The sequence below is a fragment of the Pseudomyrmex gracilis genome, unplaced genomic scaffold (genome assembly GCF_002006095.1).
Source record: "Pseudomyrmex gracilis isolate BER0280 unplaced genomic scaffold, ASM200609v1 scaffold_130, whole genome shotgun sequence".
Lineage (NCBI taxonomy): Eukaryota > Metazoa > Arthropoda > Insecta > Hymenoptera > Formicidae > Pseudomyrmex > Pseudomyrmex gracilis.
In genome coordinates this window covers 291,666-312,149 of record NW_018020714.1, presented here as the reverse complement: position 1 = coordinate 312,149, position 20,484 = coordinate 291,666, and the positions used below count along the sequence as shown (strand labels likewise).

At 43.2% G+C, this 20,484-nt stretch overlaps 1 protein-coding gene across 1 annotated transcript in view; it reads right to left on the bottom strand.

Annotated features, from left to right (window-relative positions):
• LOC109856664 overlaps positions 1-20,484 on the bottom strand; it is a 29,312-nt gene that overhangs the window by 2,075 nt on the left and 6,753 nt on the right. The window contains exons 3-12 of the mRNA XM_020432193.1: positions 18,794-18,909; positions 14,549-14,785; positions 11,777-11,928; positions 5,424-5,640; positions 4,365-4,526; positions 3,832-4,029; positions 3,134-3,243; positions 1,488-1,852; positions 1,081-1,341; positions 581-887 (exon numbers count right to left, since the gene is read on the bottom strand). Coding sequence (XP_020287782.1) covers positions 581-887; positions 1,081-1,341; positions 1,488-1,852; positions 3,134-3,243; positions 3,832-4,029; positions 4,365-4,526; positions 5,424-5,640; positions 11,777-11,928; positions 14,549-14,785; positions 18,794-18,909 — 2,125 coding nt within the window. The remainder of the gene's footprint in view (positions 1-580; positions 888-1,080; positions 1,342-1,487; positions 1,853-3,133; positions 3,244-3,831; positions 4,030-4,364; positions 4,527-5,423; positions 5,641-11,776; positions 11,929-14,548; positions 14,786-18,793; positions 18,910-20,484) is intronic.

The following is a 20,484-nucleotide window of genomic DNA, read 5'->3' as shown; positions in this document are numbered from 1 at the left end:
GGCTAATGTTGTGAGATAATTATTGCGTGGAATTTAATTAATGCGTCAGTAAAATCGTGTGTCAGTTTAACGCGTCGTTTGATCATTATACACTCGGAAGTGTCAGATCTCCCGCGCTGTCCACTATCGCGGCTAGATACGATTACTCTTCGATAAATATCGACTTTCTAGTTCGGATATCCAGTTCGTACATTTGTACGTTCCGCAGAATTTAAATCTGTTCCGCGCCCCGCTCGCGGCGAACAGCACTTTCCGGTGCCGCGCAACGAAAGTTATTTAAAAAAAAAAAAAAAAAAAAAAAAAACCATATAATGTAATATTTATTTTTAGCAGTTTTCGCTTTTACTTCAAACTTGTAAAACGCACGGCTCTACGCGCGCTCGGTGTATGCACAAGATATTTCAGAAAAATCATTTAACTCCTGTGTGTTTCGCGCAAATACAAAAATATATATTTCGCGCTTTATCTCTCTGTCTATAACGCGCGTCTCCGTCTCTCTTTTAGAGAATAAATGATGCATGATTTGTCGCGAAATTTGTGTCGAAGGACACACGTCGCGTTTTGTCGACCTTGTTATTACCTGTTCTTGGCCGTTTTTGGCCGACGTTTTTGGAACTTGTCCGACAGTTTCGCGGGAACGCCGCCGTTCTGCTTGATCTCCGACTTGATCGTTTCGACGGAAGCCTTTCGTCCTTCGATGTGGTTCGTCAGTTTCTCTTCCGGATCATTCAGCAGCGGTCGATAGCGCTGCTGGCTACGCTCGACGGACGTGGCGGACGAGGAACTGTCGTCGTCGTTATCGCGGCGCGACCGTTTCGACGTGATGAATCTGTTATTCGCTGATTTTATTCTTCGCAGACGAGCCTCGGTGCCGAGCAAATTGTCACCTGCAAAGAGAGACATAAATCTCTCTGATTTTTATTGGAGACGTGTAACATTTGTATAAAATATAAATTGTTAATATAAAATAAATACTATTAATTCAAACATAATAAAATAATAATAATTGTTAATATATTACGTATAGACCAATTTTTCGATATTTTTGTCGCAAAGTTTTTAATAAGATCTTTTATTTACCGCCAAGATCATTGTCGCTGGATTCCACGAAGTATTGCTTCTTAATGACAATGGATTTCTCAGCGGTCGGCGGGGCGATCATGCCGAGGTGTGCCAGAATTTGTGGGTCGACCGTGGTTTTCATCGAAGCTTCGCTCGTGGCCAGAGCGGACTTTGCTATTCGCAATAGAGTTTCGTAATCTGTCGTGGTCTCGGAAGCGATAGCGAGTTCCAGAAATGGATCTTCGACAGCTTCTTCGACAGCTTCGAGCGCATTCGTATCTGCATTTTAACGCGCGCGGGTGTCATTTAATGCCATCGCGTGTCGAATTGCGTTTTTACAGGAAGCGCGCGACCAAAAGCGGGAGATATCATCATTTATACGTCGCTCTTACATATCGATAAAACGTCATTGGGTTTTTACTTACGATTTGTATTCTTCGTGTTCGTCGCTTCAACGTTCTTAACCGGATCGTTGGAGATGTCGATTAACTCCGTGAGACCCGACAATCTACTCGGTTCCCCGATGGGTTGTTTATACGGTTGAGCACTCATCGCCGTTCCCGGATTATTCTGGGCCGTCGTCTTCGTCTGTTGTTGGTCACTCGGGGCGGCGGCTTTGTTCGGCTGCGCCGTCGTTTTCGTCTGCTTCGCGTCGATATTGGTGGGTATACCCTCCGTCGCGGTGGATAAGTCGAAGTCATGTGCAAAGGCCATTACGTCCAAAGCTGCGGTTAGCGCATCACCAAAACCTGCAGTAACTGCCGACACTTGCGGCTGCCCGGCATTGGGACTGTAATGCACGGTAAAATTATTGCGCGGCCACAATGTTCCACGGGGCGGATTGATGTACCGCGCAAAATCTGTCTCGTCGCGTTTTACTATCTCCGTATACGGGAACGGGAACAGAATTATTCTCAACCCACGCGATATTATAAATAATCTCAATATATTTCTCGAATGCGAGAGGAAATTAGACTAATTTCGCTAAATGGATTCAGTGAGCGAGAAAGAAATAATTGAAATATTATAACATTAAAAAGAGTATATCTGTTTTACAAACGCATATAAATATGAGACTTTAACGGAGACTCACTTTGGAGGAAGAGAAAGGGAGAAAATCTAGTATAATTAATAATGCTTAACAAAAAGAGTTGAATATAATTAATTTAAGCTAAATTAATGATAAACAAAAAAAAACCAGTTATTCCGTGGCACGTTTAACATACCATTAATTTTACAGGACGTTAAGTGATTGATGCTCCCGGGAAATAGCTGATTTTTTTGCTTAGATATGCGACCTGTTCATGTTGTTCATCTTACATCCTGCTGCAAGGTATTATGTAACGCATCGCGCGCGCGCGCGCGCGCGCTCACACACACGTCTCGGAGCTTCATAAATATTTAATAGAATCGAGATACGGTCACATTCACGCGGCTGTTACGCGCGCGTTCGTTCGTTCGTTTGTTACAAACGTGGCGCATGGCCGATCCCCGTGAAGGCCTCCGACGTTTCTAGACAGAGCTGGACGCGCGACGGACGTTGGGGCTACATCCGGATTGTGACAGTTGCACGGCGGAATTATACGAGAGAGAGGTGATAAAAAGTATCGTCCGGGTGCTGTCTCACTGACAGTGAGTCACTTCGCCGCAAGGGCGACCGTAAATCTATGCACGCCGCGGAACGCTCGTGAAACGCGCGTGACGTAAGCGGATAATTGAAACAGATTTGCTCATTCTTGTCGCGAACTCTGTTATATATACGTTCAATGCGGCGAGAATTCCACAGTTGCGCTTGAAATTTGTGCGCGCCGTTGTAGGCGACACGAAACGATACAAAATAATACAAGGAAATTAACGTAATTAGGGGAAAAAAATAAAACGGAATAAAATATCATTATGTAGGCGGTAACATAAACGCGGGATGCAACAACAACAAAAAAAAAAAGAGGAAAAAGACTCAACATATATTCCGACATAATACTGAGAGTAATATATATATATATATATATATAACAACCGGGTGGCTCTAGGAGAAATACGGTATGATGAGATACGATAAAAGTATCATTACCTGGCTCGCACAGGAGTAGAAAAGGACGCGCGACCCCACATTATACGTCGCAGTTCCTCACCAGTCATACCTCGTTTTCTCAGCTCGTTTATCGTGACTTTTCCGACTCGCTGCAAAAATGCAATATACAGTGGGACAAAATTATAACGGAGGTCTCTCTCCTCCCAGCGATCGTTCGTACATCAATGAAAGATCACTCGTGTTACGATATTTCCGTAGGCGAAAATGGAAATTCGAATAACGATATTATTAGCCTCCATTGCTGATAATCGATATATCTGGTTTCATAACATCGGGGACACTTTATTTTTATTACCGCCGGCGCAACTTGCATCGCTAATTACTATTGATATTTTTGTCGACTTGCGACAAGTGGGAGTTGTAAAAAAAAGTCACCAAAAAGTTTCAGTCGAAAACAGAAATCAGTTTTAAAACAGAAATTTCGCGTGATTTTTTTTTTTAATTTTTTTTTCTAAGTTTTATTTAACGCGATGCAGCACACATCTCGGAATTTTCTGCGGGAAATGAGTTCCACGCGGGAGAAAGAGTTCAAAATTCGCGTCAGTCAGATCGACCGACAATGATAAATTATAAATTTTTGACGTTTGACGCACACGAGCGCGGAATAAATCTTCGGATGCGCATCGCAACGCGCGCGTGTCCAAAACAAAAGTTAAATATAAGTATAAATAAATTACCTTCCAATTAGCTAAGGCGCCCTTGCGCTGTTTCGCTCTGGTTTTCGATTTGCTTTTGATGATCAACACGCCTCTCTGCTCCGACGCGGGGTTGTTCGGATCGTCGCCGGGTCCCAGCTTGATACTGTACTCCTGAAGATACGTATGAGCTTTTTCCTGAGACACCGCGCGTTCCAGAGACACCACGATTTTCGCCCACTTGATACAGAAAATTTTCAGACGTGAATGTTCAATAAGCTTAAATTATACTTATTTAAAACATTTATTCGCGCAAAAGTTTCAGCATAGCGTGTGTTAATATACAAGTTTGCAAACGTTTCTCTTTCAATCAATACTCCAAATACGATAATTTTTGTTCGTCAATTTTAATATTAACAAGAGTAGCTCGAAATTCTCACATCAAAATTTATTAGGATTTTATTTTATCACGCTCAGGAAAATAATTCTTAAAAGCTGTAACGAAAAAGCTGTAATAACGAAATTGTCGCGGAAATTACATCGTAAGAAACTTGGCAAATTTCTTCGATACCAACCTGCTTGACGAATTCCTTCTCGCTCTGCTCGATAACGTGCGCGTACGTATTACCCATCATCGCGATTAACATGTTGAGGAGCAGTATCGGCACGAGCACCATAAAAATCGCAAAGACGGCCTTGCTCAGGTTCGGATAAGTCGTGTAACTCAGATCGGCGTACTGCAAAAATAGGTACACAACAAAACCGGAGGGGAAACGATAAACGCGACGATAAATCGTCTCGCGGGCGAACAACGACGCGATACAATTAAAATACGTGCTGATAAATTAAGCTACGCGGGTGTAGTATCGGTCGATGTTGCGTGCGCGCGGCGACGGCGGAAACACGCGGAATTTTCAAACGGAAACTCGTATTTTCCGTGCTCGAGAACCCCCCTTTTAATTCGCGAGCGCAACGAGTTAATCGTTATACGAACTGCGAAACCGAGCAATGATTTTTACCCGGACAGGCGGTATTTCACGGGCGGTCCCGTTCTGTCCGTTGATGCGAGCGCGCGCGCGCTAAATCTTTAATTTCGTCAGGAAACCATATTGTAGTGTATTTTGTGCGACGTGAAATTGTCCGTGATTGAAATTCAAGATTCATGAGGCCGCACGTCCTGACGCGCCCGCCCGCCCGGCGACCGACCGGAAAAACGTTCGGACTGATGTAAACGCGCGAGCGTTAAATCGCACAATTCTGACGTTTACAATAATTAAACTAATATTCCGTAATACGATATAACACCTACAAATTTTATTTGCGCTGCAGAAAAAAGCCGGATTAAACAATGTAAATGAATTATCCCGATGAAAGAGGGCGCGGATGAGGAAAACGTTGTTTTAATATCCGCAAAGTAAGTTATTTATTTATAAATATATATATATATATATATATATATATTTTATCTTCTATTCGTTCAAAGAGCAAATTCGTGCAAGAGCAAAAAGACAAAAAAAAAAAAAAGGGAAAAGGGGTGGAACACGGGTGCACACACGCGTGCGAGATAAGGCGGCCTTGCATAGTGGGAAACTGCCGTGCCGTGCCAATAAAGCGGTAATTTATAGCGAGCTTACGTTATAATCGCCAAGGGTTATCTGAAACAGCGCCATCCAGGTCGAAGGATAGGAATGATAGAGCGATGATTTTACGCCTGGAAATCCTTTATAGAGAACGTAAAACGATTGCGAGAATCCAAAGAGCATGACCGTGTAGATGATACCAAAGGTCAGCATATCGCCCGTTATCATGCTGTATATCATCGTCACGAACGGCCCGGTCAGCCGAATAGCTCTGTGAAAAATTAATGTGCAATATATATATATATATATTATCGAATCAACGCACGCGTGAAAAATCAAAATATACATGTATCGCACGCACATCGGTAGTGAGAAACACGCAGCATTTTCAAATAAAATACAAATGTGTTCAAAAGGGTGAAACTTTTGTTTTGAAAATTGTTTGGGAAAAGAGACGCGAAAATCATTTAGAAAGTTTTTTGTTCTCATCTATTTTCAGTTTATAGGTTGGATTTAATCATGCAGTCCATATATTAGCGGCTCCAACAAAATTATCACCGTCACTATCGCGCGTGTGAATGAGGTGTCGCGTTTCATTCAGCGGTATTCGCGCATCAAAGGTCCGGCGTAAATCAGTCTATTAACGTCACCGACATCGATTTCACTCGTGTGACACGAATACGCGCAATATTATGCATACAAAATCCACGGTAAAACATTTCGCCACGGTGGTGCGTCGCGTTGTGTGTGGAGCGGACACATTATAATTGCATCTCTCTAATCCGCCCAAATGATGCGTCTTTTAGCTCGACACGCGCCGACCGGCAAAAGCCAAATTGAAATAATATTATCGCGCCGCAAAACAAATTAATATGGCGTGTCTTCTTTGCCGCGCGCGCGCGCTCGAGCAATTATGCTTAATAATAATAACAATTATGTTGTAATGTCGTAATCGCGAGCGTCAGCTTCTCTTTGCGAATAACGCGGACGTAATTATTTAAAAATTAGAAATGTTTATAGAAATTAGAACGTTGCATTTTTTTTATTTAAAATCACGCGCGCAAACATCAGTCCGAATGTCGTGTTCGTATTTATTATCAGTAGAATTATGTGGCGCTCGCTCACAGCGAGGACACTTTTGATAACGAAACGATCGGTTAACAAGTTAGAAAGTGCATGGCTTTGAACACTTGATATCGGAGTTCGCTGTATAACGCACGTTATCGCGTTTCCTGTAAGCCGCGATAACACGAAATATGTCAGGCACGAAAAGTGCCAGTGCAGCAATTCGGCGCGCATATGTAAACCACTCTTCTTACACGCAGCTCGAATTTATAGCGAGCAGAATAATTAAATGCTAATAACTCTGAAGAGCAGGGAAAGTTTAATACTTTATTGATTAATCGCGGTGATCGTAATCGCCGATATAATACGCCTGTACAGTAAGCAGTTTTTTTTTGTTTACATCGTGGAATTGTGCAAGAGCGATTTAAAAATATAGTAAAATTGTATATTGTGTGTACGTGTGTGTGTGTGTGTATGTGTGTGTGCGTTATTTGTGAAAAACATCGTGTTAACACTTGTGACTTTTGATTGTAAAAAAGTCATTGAAAAGTATTACAAAAATAATTCAGATTATTCGTGGCGCGCGCGCGTGAATTTTGATAACGATATTATGAAAATTAAATTGGAGAGAGAGATAGATAAAGAGAGAGAGAGAGAGAGATAGATAGATAGATAGATAGATAAAGAGAGAAAGAGAGAGGAAGAAGGAAAATTTCATTACGTAATATGTAGAACATTAGAAATGCGCGTTTAAAGGTCTTTTTACCCGATCATATGCTCATAGCGAGAGAAAATTCGATTTTAAGTTAGCGTATTACCGATTGCATTAACTTTGTAATACTCTAGCGTAAGTAAGTTACGACTCTTTCGTTATCACAAAGTTGGAATCGTTACTAATATAAAGCAGACTTTCGAATAAAGTATTAACGTGTTACATCTCGTCGGTATTGAAGCAATTTGCTGAAAAGATTTGCTTCAATATTGTCGATACCGCGTGCAATACGAACTGAACTGTGCGCGTGCGTGCGCGCGCGCGTATGTGTGTCGTATATCGTTAAATCAATTTTTTTAACATGAAAAACACGTATGAGCAATTCATATGCGCATAAAGATATATTGCTTTCAATTATAAAATTACATATTTAATATAAACATACGCATGTATATATATAAATTAAATTTATTACGCAATTTCAGAGATTGTTATATATTTAACTATGCGCGATAATTGTATAAGAGTTTAAAATGATTCGTGAATTAAACATCGGTTTGAGACTGATTTATAAATTGTTCATTTGTGTGAAGAATTAAATTCAAAATGAATTTTTTGTTAAATGTGTGTGTGTTTCACAAAAGAACGCGCGCGCGCGCGCGTACGCACGCACGTTGTGCACGCGGTTCACTCGTTTGTTTTTTTACGCTTTGGAGAACCATTTGCGTTTCACGGCTACACACGATTATAACGACGGTACGCGTCGATAAAATCAAAACGATTCGTAATCCGAATCTCGCGGTATCGTGTGCCGAGCGGAGCAGCACAATGGTAACGCGAGTCGGAACTCAGATCGGAATCGAAGGAATCGTAGCGATTAAAATCGATGCCGCCGCCGTTGTCGGACGGGAACGGCTACGGGAAACAAAAGCTTTTTAATCCCGAACGTCGTATCCGCGCGTCCATCGACAGGCCGACAAATTTTTCAGATTCGTCATTCGGTCGGGATTAAGATTGAAGAGACTCACCTGGCGCGCACATACACACACACACACACACACACACCAACATCTACCGCGAATGAACGAACGAACGAACGATACGATACGATACGAACGGCAGTGATCGACGAATAACGGCGGAAGAGAGAAGCATCGATCGAGTCTCCATTAACTACGACGACAACGACGTCGTCGTCGCTCGATCGGTCCTACCCTCTTCCGCTAATCGATGAGTGACCTTATCTTGTCATGGGTTACCGGTGCCCATAAATCTTCAGTCTTTTTCCCCCGAAGTAAGTTCAAGGGAGGGTACAGCTGTGCGATAGAAAAGACACAGCGACGCGAACGCTCTAGGGCGACCCCTACGGTATATAACATTGCCGATATAGCGAGCGAACGCTCTCGGTATAAGCGATGCAACTTGGATGAGGGATATAACATCGTTGTCCCGGGTATCGCGTATACGTTGTCCCGGGAAAATCAATAGGGACGCCGACTTCCGCTCGGCAAACAAGTTTCCGCTCTCTCTTACGCGAGTCTTCCTCCACGCTATACTTTCAGCGAAGTTAGAGAGAAGTAAAAGAGAGAGAGAGAGAGAGAGAGAGAGAGATTGTGCTGCGTTTTTTTCCTTTCTTTTCCGATCTTCTCTCTTCCCGTACATAACACCGGTAATTATGCCGGATTAGCTGCCGCGTATCGACATGCCGCTGTGATAGATCGCGAACGAATTATTTCCGATTATTATCGTTTTCGCAAATCGATATCCAAGTAAGAATCAATTACGACGAAGAAACACGATTAAAATTCAGAATTATTCCGATTATTATTATTATATCAATTTCTTTGTGCGAAATAATTAATTTAAGACGCCATTGGAAAATGTTTTTTCGCGAAATTCGAAGATCGAATCCATTCTTTATACAAGCGACAGTAATATCTTGTGACAGGAGGTTTACTTGGATTTACGGTGGCTCAATCGGTGATATTTCTCATTAAAATATACGCGATCAATAACGCGAAATCCCCTGTAATTATATTTGCCAAAGAAACGCAGATTTAATTTTCCGCGCGATAATAAAAATTTTAAAGCGGAGAGTACACACTCACACACACATACATACACACATACACAGAGGAGGAAGATAATCCCGAATGATGAGTATTACCGCGTGAAAGAATTACGATCCCTCGCTTTTGACGCCATAATTCGACTCCCGTCCGAAGCTTTCGAAAGTAAAGCGCTAACTCGATATGTCGTATATACGGACCCTTTGCGCAGGCTGCAATTTTATCTATTTAGAGGATGCGGTGTAAGAGAATCACCCGCTCTCTCTCCTTCCGCGCGACATTTCCCCGTAATTACTGTCCATCAGGGTCCCTCTTTAGACGCTTCCGCCCCCCCCCTTCCTCCTTCTCGGCGTCACTTCGTTTAAGTACATATACGTGCAGTAATTCCTCAAAGGCTTCCGCGCACTCGGCGCCACCGTGTTTCTTGTCTTCCATCACGGCTGTCGTTCGCTTGGCAATAAGCCACGCAGTCACGCCCGAGATTAATTTCGCACAAAATTTAACGGGGGTGGTCTCTCTCTCCTCTACTCCCGCTCTCTCTCTCTCTCTCTCTCTCTCTCGCTTTCCCTCTCCGCCTGTAAAGTTACGGCCTAAGTGCTTTACGATGTACCATTTACGAGGTACCCCGCCGTTTTACGTCTGTTTAAATTCAATATGTACTCTTTGCGCCTGGGCGCAAGGAGAGAGTTCCGTGGAGAACCTTCTTCTGTATACCTTACCGGCGCGCGCGCGCTTCTCAGACGCAGCTTGAGGGCACGCAGGAAGAGGGAACACAGAAGCCCGAACATAATACGCTCTCCTCTGGTACTCGTCGGCGGCGCGTTTTAGTTATCGCGTTATAAGCATCGACTTTGATCCGAAGTTGCACATATTTCGTAGTGGAAATTTTGTTATCTTTTGTGCTTTTGTCATTTTTTTTCTTTTATACACGATACACACGAGATATATTACGAGAAAAGAACGAGATTACGATTAATAATAAAAAAGCGAAGAAACTCGCGCGGTAAAGAAAAAGAATCAGAAAGAGGAATATACATTCGTTGTTTTTTTTTTTTTTTTTTTTTTTTTTTTTTTTTTTTTTTTACTTTTTTGCTAGAAGGGGTAAGGGAAGAAAGAGGAAAAATTCGTTGAAAAATATCAAAAGGATAACCGCACGGGCAACGATCATTGTTCGATTTTCAGGAAAGTGGACGAGCGGCATCCGCCAGCTGACACTCCACATATCGAGATGTGGCGTCTCTCAGTGATGTTTACGTGCAGCCGCCGGACTGCAGCGGGTCTCGAAAGCTGGAAGAAGTTTGCCGAAAGGAGCAGCTGCAATCCGACCGTTCCCGTTTTCTATATGTCGGTCACGTAGCTCTGATATCACGTATTAAGAAAACGTATAGGTAAGTACAATGCGAGTTGCACGTCCTCGCCACTCGATAAACCATTTGTCCCGTTCTTCGCGGGGAGCGGTAGGTAGGTATGTGTACGTCCGACAGGAGGCGTCGACATTCGTCAAAGTGTCGTTAAGCGCAAGAGAATGTTCGTCTGAAACATGTGTGTGTGTGTGTGTGTGTGTGTGTGTGTCATTTTGGGCGCAACAGACGAAGATAAGGACGAAAGTTTTCCAAGTGAAAAGTCTTGCCAGTGAGGAGTGCAGGTAATGATTTTCTGTTATTAGTTACGATGATTTACGATATCTCCAAGTTTCCGTTTCCAGAATGAAACAAACGTACTTTGCGTTGACGAGAATTACGACGCGCATGACAAATTGTATAGGAGATAATAATTGAAGATAATATATGCTGTTAAGTAACAAAACACTTCAACTCTTGTTTTCTCTCTTAAAATTAAAAATATTATAATTATTATTATCATTCCGCGTGACACAACCATGTGTGTATTTTTATGTCGGCCTATAATTAGATGTTATTAAACATTTTTCTGTGCCGTTTTCGCGCTGCGGAGAATCCTTCGTAAAAATAGAAGTACGCGTAATTGTTTTCAGCTTTTTGCCCTCGAAACTTCAACGGGTTTTCCTCCCTCGTCACTCTACCGTGTTTAACACCTGTTTTTTTTTTTTTTTTTTTTTTTTTTTTTTTTTTTTTTTTTTTTTTTTTTTACGAAGGATTACACAAAAATAACCGATCGTGATTATTTTATTCGCAAGCGCTCGTGCATAGAACAAATAAACGAACGCATAAACAAACACACACACACACACACACACAAATTCAAAAAGTGTCTTAAATTTACTCGAAAAAAATTCGGTTCGATATTCAATCCAACAAATTGCGAGACGATACGACGTGTGTTACGTGCGTGGATGGTTGCGCAGCGAACACATCGCCGGCTGTAAAACGTCGTCTCGTGTGTTGGTGGCGCTAAAATGATGCGTAAAACAAACAGGACGGCGAAAGAGGGATGTAACGAGTGCAATCTAGTTGCGTCGCTCCAGTAAATTGCGGCCACTTTAATTTCGCGGCCCCGTGTGTGTCTCACCCGTCCTCTCACTCACCCTCTCACTCTCTCTCTCTCTCTCTCTCTCTCTCTGTGTCTCTTTGTGTATTACTTACCCGGCGAAAAACATGAGAAGAAACCACGAGCCCGGCACGGCGAACACCAGTATCGCATCCTCCGCGTGCCGATTGCCGGCGATACGACATGGAATGCACGCGAGAATGAGCAGATTGCTGATCACGAATATCAACTTGGCCGGTTCGTGGCTCTGAAATGCAAATGCGCGCAGGCGGAACGTTAGTGCGGCAGCATGCACTCTTGCAACGTTTCAGGAACGTCCGCAGGGGAATCGATATTTTCGTGCAATTTCGATACCTCCTCTCCGATGTTATAACGACGACGACGACGACGACGACGTCGACGACGACGACTAATGAAGACGACGCACATTGTGAAATTTGCTCGGCGCGTGTGACGCGATGAAAATATTTTCTACGTGTATCCGATTGTATTTCTTCGCTATTGAAAAAAGTGTTTTTTACACATCTGAATTTCAAAAATTTCAAGATTTAACTCTTGCGTCTGTCAACTTCTCAATTTAATACGTTTGCTTGCGGCTCGCGGCTAGTCAAGTGACGTTACGCGGCGGACGAGCACCGTATCAAAGAGTAAAGTTAAACAGCTAATCTATTTTTTTTTCGCGAGAAAATATACGTGCGCGATAAATACGCGTATATTATATCTGTTGGAATTTCCTTTAGAGAGTCTCTCGATTCGCACACACGCGCGCGTGTGTGTGTGTGTGTGTGTATATATGTGCAACATTTATATTTATTTCTACGCGCGATCAGATAAAACATTTTGCCCATTTAGTCGGGCAAATTACACATTGTGCGACGACGAGACTCCCGCGCGGGCCGGCGCGGCTCGCGGCGCGCGTTAACGTTTTTGAATTGTCACCGGTATTAATTACCCGCAAATCGAAGCGCACGCTCAAACTGAAACTCGCGTTTAATAATGCAACGATATAGCTTATGTCGTTTCGATTGTGCCGGAGCGTGCGTGCGTGCGCGCGCGTGTGCGTGTGTGTATATATTTTTGTAATAAATGCATGTATATATATATACGCGTACGTGCGCGCGCTATTGATCGCGAGAGCGCGAGCAATAGCTAACGGTATGTGTGTATGTATATTCTCTTCTAATTGATAGATGTGGATAGATAACCGATAGGCACGCTAATGCGCCGATATTTTCTACACTTCCGCGAAAATTCCTCGAAAAATACTTGGGAAAATATACGGACGGTAACATGTATTTATTTTTATGTATATATTTTTTTTTGCACACACACGCGCACACACACACACACATCGCGGCTTGGTTTTATTTTTCACGAATTAAAAAATAAAATGTTCTTTTCCACGAGGAGAGAAAAGATTTTAATTAGCAATTTGTACGCGCAACCGTATGTTTATATTCCGCTCGCCCGTTGGGAAAGAGAATCCATCTTTACTATCGAGGACATACGCGATATCGAAATATCGACTCTGTGCCGAAAAATGCTCTCAACGTAATCAATCATGCGGCGGAGTGTCTTTTCTGAGGTTTTATTTTTCTACCTTTATAGTTCCACTCTGTGACGCAAAGTCGCGCGAAACAATCCAATTATTAAATCCGACGTAGCGACGCTAATCTCGCGTAAGGGGTAAGAAATTTTGCTGTCGTGTCTTTGTACAAAAATAAACGTTTGTATTCTTCTGTAAAACAAAGATTCTTATAAAACAGGAGACAGAGAGCGGCGATATATATACATGCAAATAATTATTTTCTATCGCGTTTGATATTAAATTTAATTTACTTGCACACAAACGCACAGAGGAGCGTAAAAAAGTGAAACAAAAATTAAGTCATCTTTTCTGTAATTTAATTAAATACTTCGAGAATTTCTTGGTACACCGCGAACGGGGTTTCCTTATCTCTTACAAGTTAAGAAAGTTGATAAGGAAAAGAGACAGAAAAAGAAAGAGGGGTCCGCGCGATCGTTAATAATCCCGCGCTGTTGCTTTATACCGCTATACGTAATGCCGCCCCATCGCAATCATCGACCCATCTTTCTCTTATTCTCCGGGCTCATTAATGCGTGAAAGATTAGTGCCGCAGCTTCCTACGGCGGAATATACATCTCGCCGCGCGCATCCGTCGTGATCCGTTACAGTTCACTAGCCTCGGGATTTGCGCAACCGGCTGCACTTAGCCGGCGTTGCCGCACCGAAATTGCACCGTCGAGTATCGACATCGCGAGCCATCACGAAACAACGGGACATTTCGCGATCGGTAGAAACGACAACAACGATGACGCAGCCGGAGCGAAGCAGGAACGTTTACGCTTACCCAACGGGCCCCGAGTCGCATTACATAATCGATCGGGAGAAATAGATGCCACCGTTCGTGACCTCCGAACAAAGAGAGAGAGAGAGAGACACCTGATTCTTTATCGAATACACGTTCATTATCGATTTGCAATTTTGTTTTTCACAAAAAAGTTTTTACAGAATGATCTTTCTCAACGAAACATGTAAAACAAACTACATTACACATTTCAGAGATTTTAAAATTATTATTTGTTTTTGTAAACTTTTTTTACATTTCTGTCTACTCGAGCGTATATTTTATACTACTTCGCGATCTAATTTACAAAAGCTATAAATTTATTAAATCGCATCGTTTATTCCTGTCTGTTTTTTCCACACGATGTTTATTTTGGAGCTGTGAGTTCAGTGGCTTTCCGATTCGTCGGGAAACCCGAGCGGCGAAACGAGCGTTCCTGCGAGCGCGGCGAGGTCATCCGCGGGGTGACGGAAAAATAAAATGTTCAGTCCAACCTACCAGTTGCTTCAGAAACGACAGCGGACCCACGTTGATCATCTCCCCGCCCAACTGCAGCAGAATGTAGAACAGCACGCCTATCATGGTGAAGACCTCGGCGGAGGTACGGACGATGTCCGTTATCTCCGTGGGCATCCGCAGCGGCAAGGGGTCCATGTCCGCGGGTCTGCTGTACACGGCCAGGGACAGGCAGACCAGATGGAGCACCAGGATAATCAGTCGGTTCCTGAACTGCGCCTTTTCAAAAACAGTATAGAAACGGATATAAATGTGCACACAAGCGTCCCGTGCACTTTCCGTCGGTCGCGAACGGCGCACAACTTGGCGCGCATCGATTGCCCGGAACGTAAGAGCAAAGTTTCGCAGACGGTAATATACAAGGCCGATCTCGAAAATATTGCCTTGGTCCCGCCGGGCTAAGCTTCAGGGATGCGAACTTTCGACGAACATATGTACGTACGAAAGGATTTCTCGATTTCTGAGGGAATTTTATTTTTCTCTTAGAGTGTGTGTGTGAGTGTGTAAATTGACGAGAACAAATTATATATATATATATATAATCCAAATTAAATTTAATTCAAAAAAACAATCGGATGTTTGGTTCGCGTCTCGTTGATTTTCTCGCGCTGCTTTTTCCGCAAAGTAAGTTGGCACGTCTACGTTCGTTATCGCGAGATTCGAGTAGCGGCGGAAATTGCTGCGGTCCAGCGTGCATTTCTATTTCCGAGATGTATTTTGTGCGAAGTACGATATAAAAAAACGGTGTATTCTTATATCCGAAACACTTGTATTTATTCACACGAACGACATCGGATTGTGTACATATGTGATTATGCAATAAAATTTCTTTGGGAGCGCGCACATGGCCGCGAAACGCGGCTAATCATCTTTCTCGTCTCTCCCCCCACTCTTCTCCATCGTCGTCGGAAAATTCCCCGTGTTACGCCCGCGTCGCGTCATGTTATTATATCGGTGGCGATAATCCAATTGCTCAACGCGACGTTTAACATCTCTCTCGTTTTATCTGCCGCGCGTCCCGGCGCGCTTTCCAAAGCGGCCGCTGTTGTGCGCGTCGCGCTAAACGGATAAAATCGTTCTAACGAAGTGCTTTCCCGGATTGACTCCGACGCTATGATCCGATAATAGGAAAATCATAGTCCGAATCCCGGGCTACAGTAACACTGCATATTGTAGTCTACATGCGGTCCGAATGTGGTCCGTGATTAGCGCAATAAATGGGACGTTACGCGAGGCCGGTTATAATATGCGCGATACGCGCAGCGAGTCTACGTCTCCCTTTCCCCTTTCCATCTCTCGCTTTCTCTCTGTCTCTCTGTTTCTCTGTTGATGGTCGCCGACGAAGCTTTCGGCGTGCCGTACGAAAGCTCGTTTGCGATGCGATCGTAATTGCAATCAGCCTGCCCGTATAACTTCGATAGCCATCGTTTCGAAATCACTGAGCCACCATGGCCTCGCGACGGGGGTGACTTGAAATAACCGACGCAATTATACCGCCATCGCCGGAAGCCCCATCGACGTCACTCGACCGGTCGGCCTCCGGTGTTAATCGTTCCAAGTCACTCGACAGGCGGATGGAAGATGAGAAAGAGAAAGAGAGGAAGAGAAAAAAAAACAGAAAGAAGATATGACCAGCACAAAATTCCGAATTACCTGACGCGTCCGCGTCAAAATCGCGTGAAAATTTAATCGCTACTTTATTTCGTCAAAAATTCATTCACATTTTTCCAAAAATGTCGTCGTTTGCGAGGCGAGTAGCAATTTTCATAAAACATTACAAGTTTAAAAATTTGTGCGCTCGCGATGATAAGAGAGCCAAGCTGTTCGACAATGTTATATAACATTTGATCTTTCTCTCTCGTGACTTAAGCAGCTTTGTAACGTATTATTTATCGATATTTGTGCCCAGGCGGCTCGTGTCATCGCCTACATAAAAGATATACAAGTATACGATGTCAGGAAAAGCGCATCGCGACAGCGTAACGGTGTGAGCTGCTTTTCGCGATGTAAGCCGATATTTTCCTTCTCGGAAAATGGCCGCGTGATGTTATTCCAAAAATATATAGCTTGATTTGTCTAAAATTATCGCCCGAGGTATGAGGTGAAATATCATCCGATAAAACACGATAAAATGATCGGCAAGCTGTAATCCCTCGCGATCTTCGATTATTTAATAAGAAATCTATTTACGATCTTTTTTATATCAGAGAGAATTTCCGTCTTTTCGGGAATGAAATTGAACGGAATAATTTTTCCTCCTGATATCGTATTGTTCACACGCGCGCTTCTAATAACACATTAGTTAAGTTTTATTTAAAAAAATCCCTTTTATCCTGAAATCGGTAGATAAAATCTTCTCCTTCTCCTCCTACATAAAAAAATCCATGTGTACTGTGAAGTGCGCGTTTCGGAATCGAATCTATCGCATCTATTGTTGCCTCTTTTCCGCGTTGCCGATTGGTTAGTTGATCGAGTCGAGTCGAGTCGAATCGAATCGGTAAGATCGAGAGTAAATAATGATAGAAAAGCGATTTTGACAGTTTGTCGTTTACGTGGAGAAAATTAAAAACGTGACTAAAGTAAAGTCATGTGACAGGAAAGAATAGAAAAACAATACGTGAATAAAGTAACGTAACTGTAATTTATATTATATATAACATTTTTTTAAATAATATATATTATACATGTATTTTATTATATATTTATAATATTATACTTTATATTGTATTATATGTATTATATGTATTATATACATACTACATCAAGATCACTGACCCCGGCCGCGCGACCTTCGCGGGGTCACTGACTCCGGCTGCGCAACCGCAGCGGAGTCACTGACTTTGGTCACGTGCTTAAGTAATAGTATATAATATAATATTCTATATATAATATAGAATATTATATATAATAGAGGAGACTGGGGCTGAATGTGACACGGGTAAAAAGTTACAAGCTTTGATTAGTAATGAAAAATAAGTGCTACATTAAAGCTAAAAAGAAACAAACGCGACAACTGTCACGCGTCACACGCGTCAGTAACATCATCGTTGTTGCAATTGTTTTTCATCGCTAATTTAAGGTTGTAACTTTTTACCCGTGTGTCACAACCAGCCCCAGTCTCCCTTATATATAATATTCTCTTTTTTATTCTTTTTCCTGTCACGTGACTTTAGTCACATGGTGTTTTCCTACTTCTCCTTGTCACTATTTTTCGAGTTTGATTATCACGCGTTATTTCTGACATCTTTCATATGTGTATTATGTTTGTAACTTATTATAGGTTTGCAAGACGTGTGTACTAGCTACATCGCGGTGACAGGTTGTGTTTACTGACACAACACGTTAAGATAAAAATAATCATAGCGCGCGCCTGTGTTGTGCTAGTCATGTGAAAAAGTGTCATCTTATTCGAAGACTAAGCATTTAATTATTACGCCGATTCATGAAGCGCTGCTCACACACACACACACACACACACACACACACACACACACACACNCACACACACACACACACACACACACACACACACACACACACACGCACACACACACACGCACACACACACACCACGCGACACATAAAAAGCGTGGTAATGTATATAAGTGCGTACGGTAAAGAATAAATAACCGAAGAAGACGCGCAACACTCTCCCGTTTTGCGCATTGAGTTATGCACGGTACACGAGGAGAAAAGGAATTCCCTCTTTTGTTCGATGTAAGTCGCGGGTAGTCCTATGAATAGCCAATAGAGTTACACGCGCTGAAAGGAGTTGCCTGTATCTGGTGGTGAAGGTACAAGATAAATCCTGAATATCGTAATGTCACGAAGAATGAGGCAATTTCAGCTTCTTAGCGTACAAAAGCGATCGTATAGAAAATTTTTTTTCTCTCCCGCCGGATGTGCAATATTCGATCTGTCTCCGCGGGAAAAGAAAAGCGCCGTCGCGTTTCGCTCCTTTTGTGCCAATGGATTATAAGCTCTGTTATAAAATTTAAGAACACAGAACGAGATCGGAATTGAATCTCGTCGTGTACATACACACACGAACGCAAAATGTTCGAGTTTGCGGCGTCGCGAAGTCGGGCGGCACAAAAGAGCGAGGAAGAGGAAGAGAATAATAATAAAAAAAATAAAAAAAAAAAAAAAACTCCCTCGATGTGGTGTAGCAGCATCTTATAATTCAGCGAGAAACGAGCGGGAACGCCATCACGTGGACGCACTTACTTGCGCGAAGGTCTTCCATTTTTCCTCAAGTAATCGCTGAATAATACCACCGTCCAGCATGTCCAAGTGCTCCTCCTTCGTACCGTTCAGAATGATAAATAGCGCGGAGTTCCAGTCTGAAATAGAAATTCGGAGAGAGCCATTTGCGGTTAATGGAACATCGCTTTAGGGTTTGCGCCGCGATAATTATGGGTTTTGCATTAGTGAGGGTGCACACTGGGCGTCGGTGTGTGTATAGATGCACCATGCGCAAGGGGAAAAAGGGAAAAGGGAAGGAGAAGGGAAGAGAGAGAGAGAGAGAGCGAGTAAGGGGATTGCGCGTCCTTTTTGGCATTTCATCCCCTTCTTCCGTCGCGTATCCGGCACGAAAGTTTGTCCGCCGTGTGGAAGCGGAAATTTTCCAGCGTCGTCGTCGTCGTCGTCGTCGTCGTCGCCACCCGGACTTCGCACCGTCGAGAATAAGGGAAGAACTCTCGCGCTATTAACGTTTCATTCGCAGAATGCCCGCAATCGCCGGGGGATGTTTCGGCAAAAAAAAAAAAAGCGCGACGGACGTTTAACCGGTGTGTAACAGAGCTGTGTGTACGTCGGCCCGACGAAGAGACAGAAAAAAATTTTGCAAGCAGACCCGACAGTGCGCGCGCGCGTTTGCGAGGGGGATTTTAAATATTTGAATCACGCTTACCGACTTTTAAACATTTTAACGCGCGATCGATACTCCGCCGCCTTTCGGCCCTGTCGAATCTCGTCGTGCAATATTAAGCGCAACGTTCATGTGCAAGAGACTCTTGCCGAGAGCGACAGACTATTCCGCTTGCGTATCGATCGCATGCATCTGTCGTCGCGCGCGCTTCGCTCCGGCTTTGGCGCGAGTGCTAAAGTAATTGGAACTTGGAGGATTGTATCCTCGGGAGTCCTTAATTACCGCTCGACACAGCGGCGGGCGAAAGGTGCGCGCACACGGTAGCTTGACCCGTCAAAAACATTGTTCCCCGTCTTTGGAGCGTGTAAACCTCGGCGCTATTATTTCGAGCCGGTTATATATATACATATATATATATATACATTTTGACCACTTTATACATATATATATATATATCTGTTAATTGCTCCTTCCTTTTATTCCACGGTAAAACTTCGGAAGGAAGATAAATTAACAGAGAAACTCCGCGCGCCCGAATTTTTTTTCACAATCTTGGCACTTTGATAAAAAAAGTAGCACGCAGCGGCGACCTTTCCGCAGCGCGGCGGATTTCGCATCGGTCAAGACCTTCCGAATGGAATTACGCATTTATAATTGCGGAGGATGCGCAACCTGGATTTCCACGGTAAACCCACAACGCGGCGAAACATCGTCTAATGTCTAATACCGATATTTACATATATAACTTCGATCGTCCGGTCGTCAATTTTGCATCTGACGACCGTCGGATCTTCCGGCTGCGAACCAGTATCCGCGCGATGGTGGAAGTTACTCGGTGGAACGCGCGCGCGTGTCCGTTAGCCGCGTAATTATATCTGACTTCGGTGCAGCGAAGCCGCACCGATAGTTTTCCCCGAGATTCTCTCCTTCGACGGAGGAGGTGTACCGCCGTCTAAGTAACCTCCTCGCGCGGCCGGACGTTGAACCGAACTTAAATAACGAACTACCACTTTGGCCGCTCCATTTCCTCCGATCGGCGGCAATTATT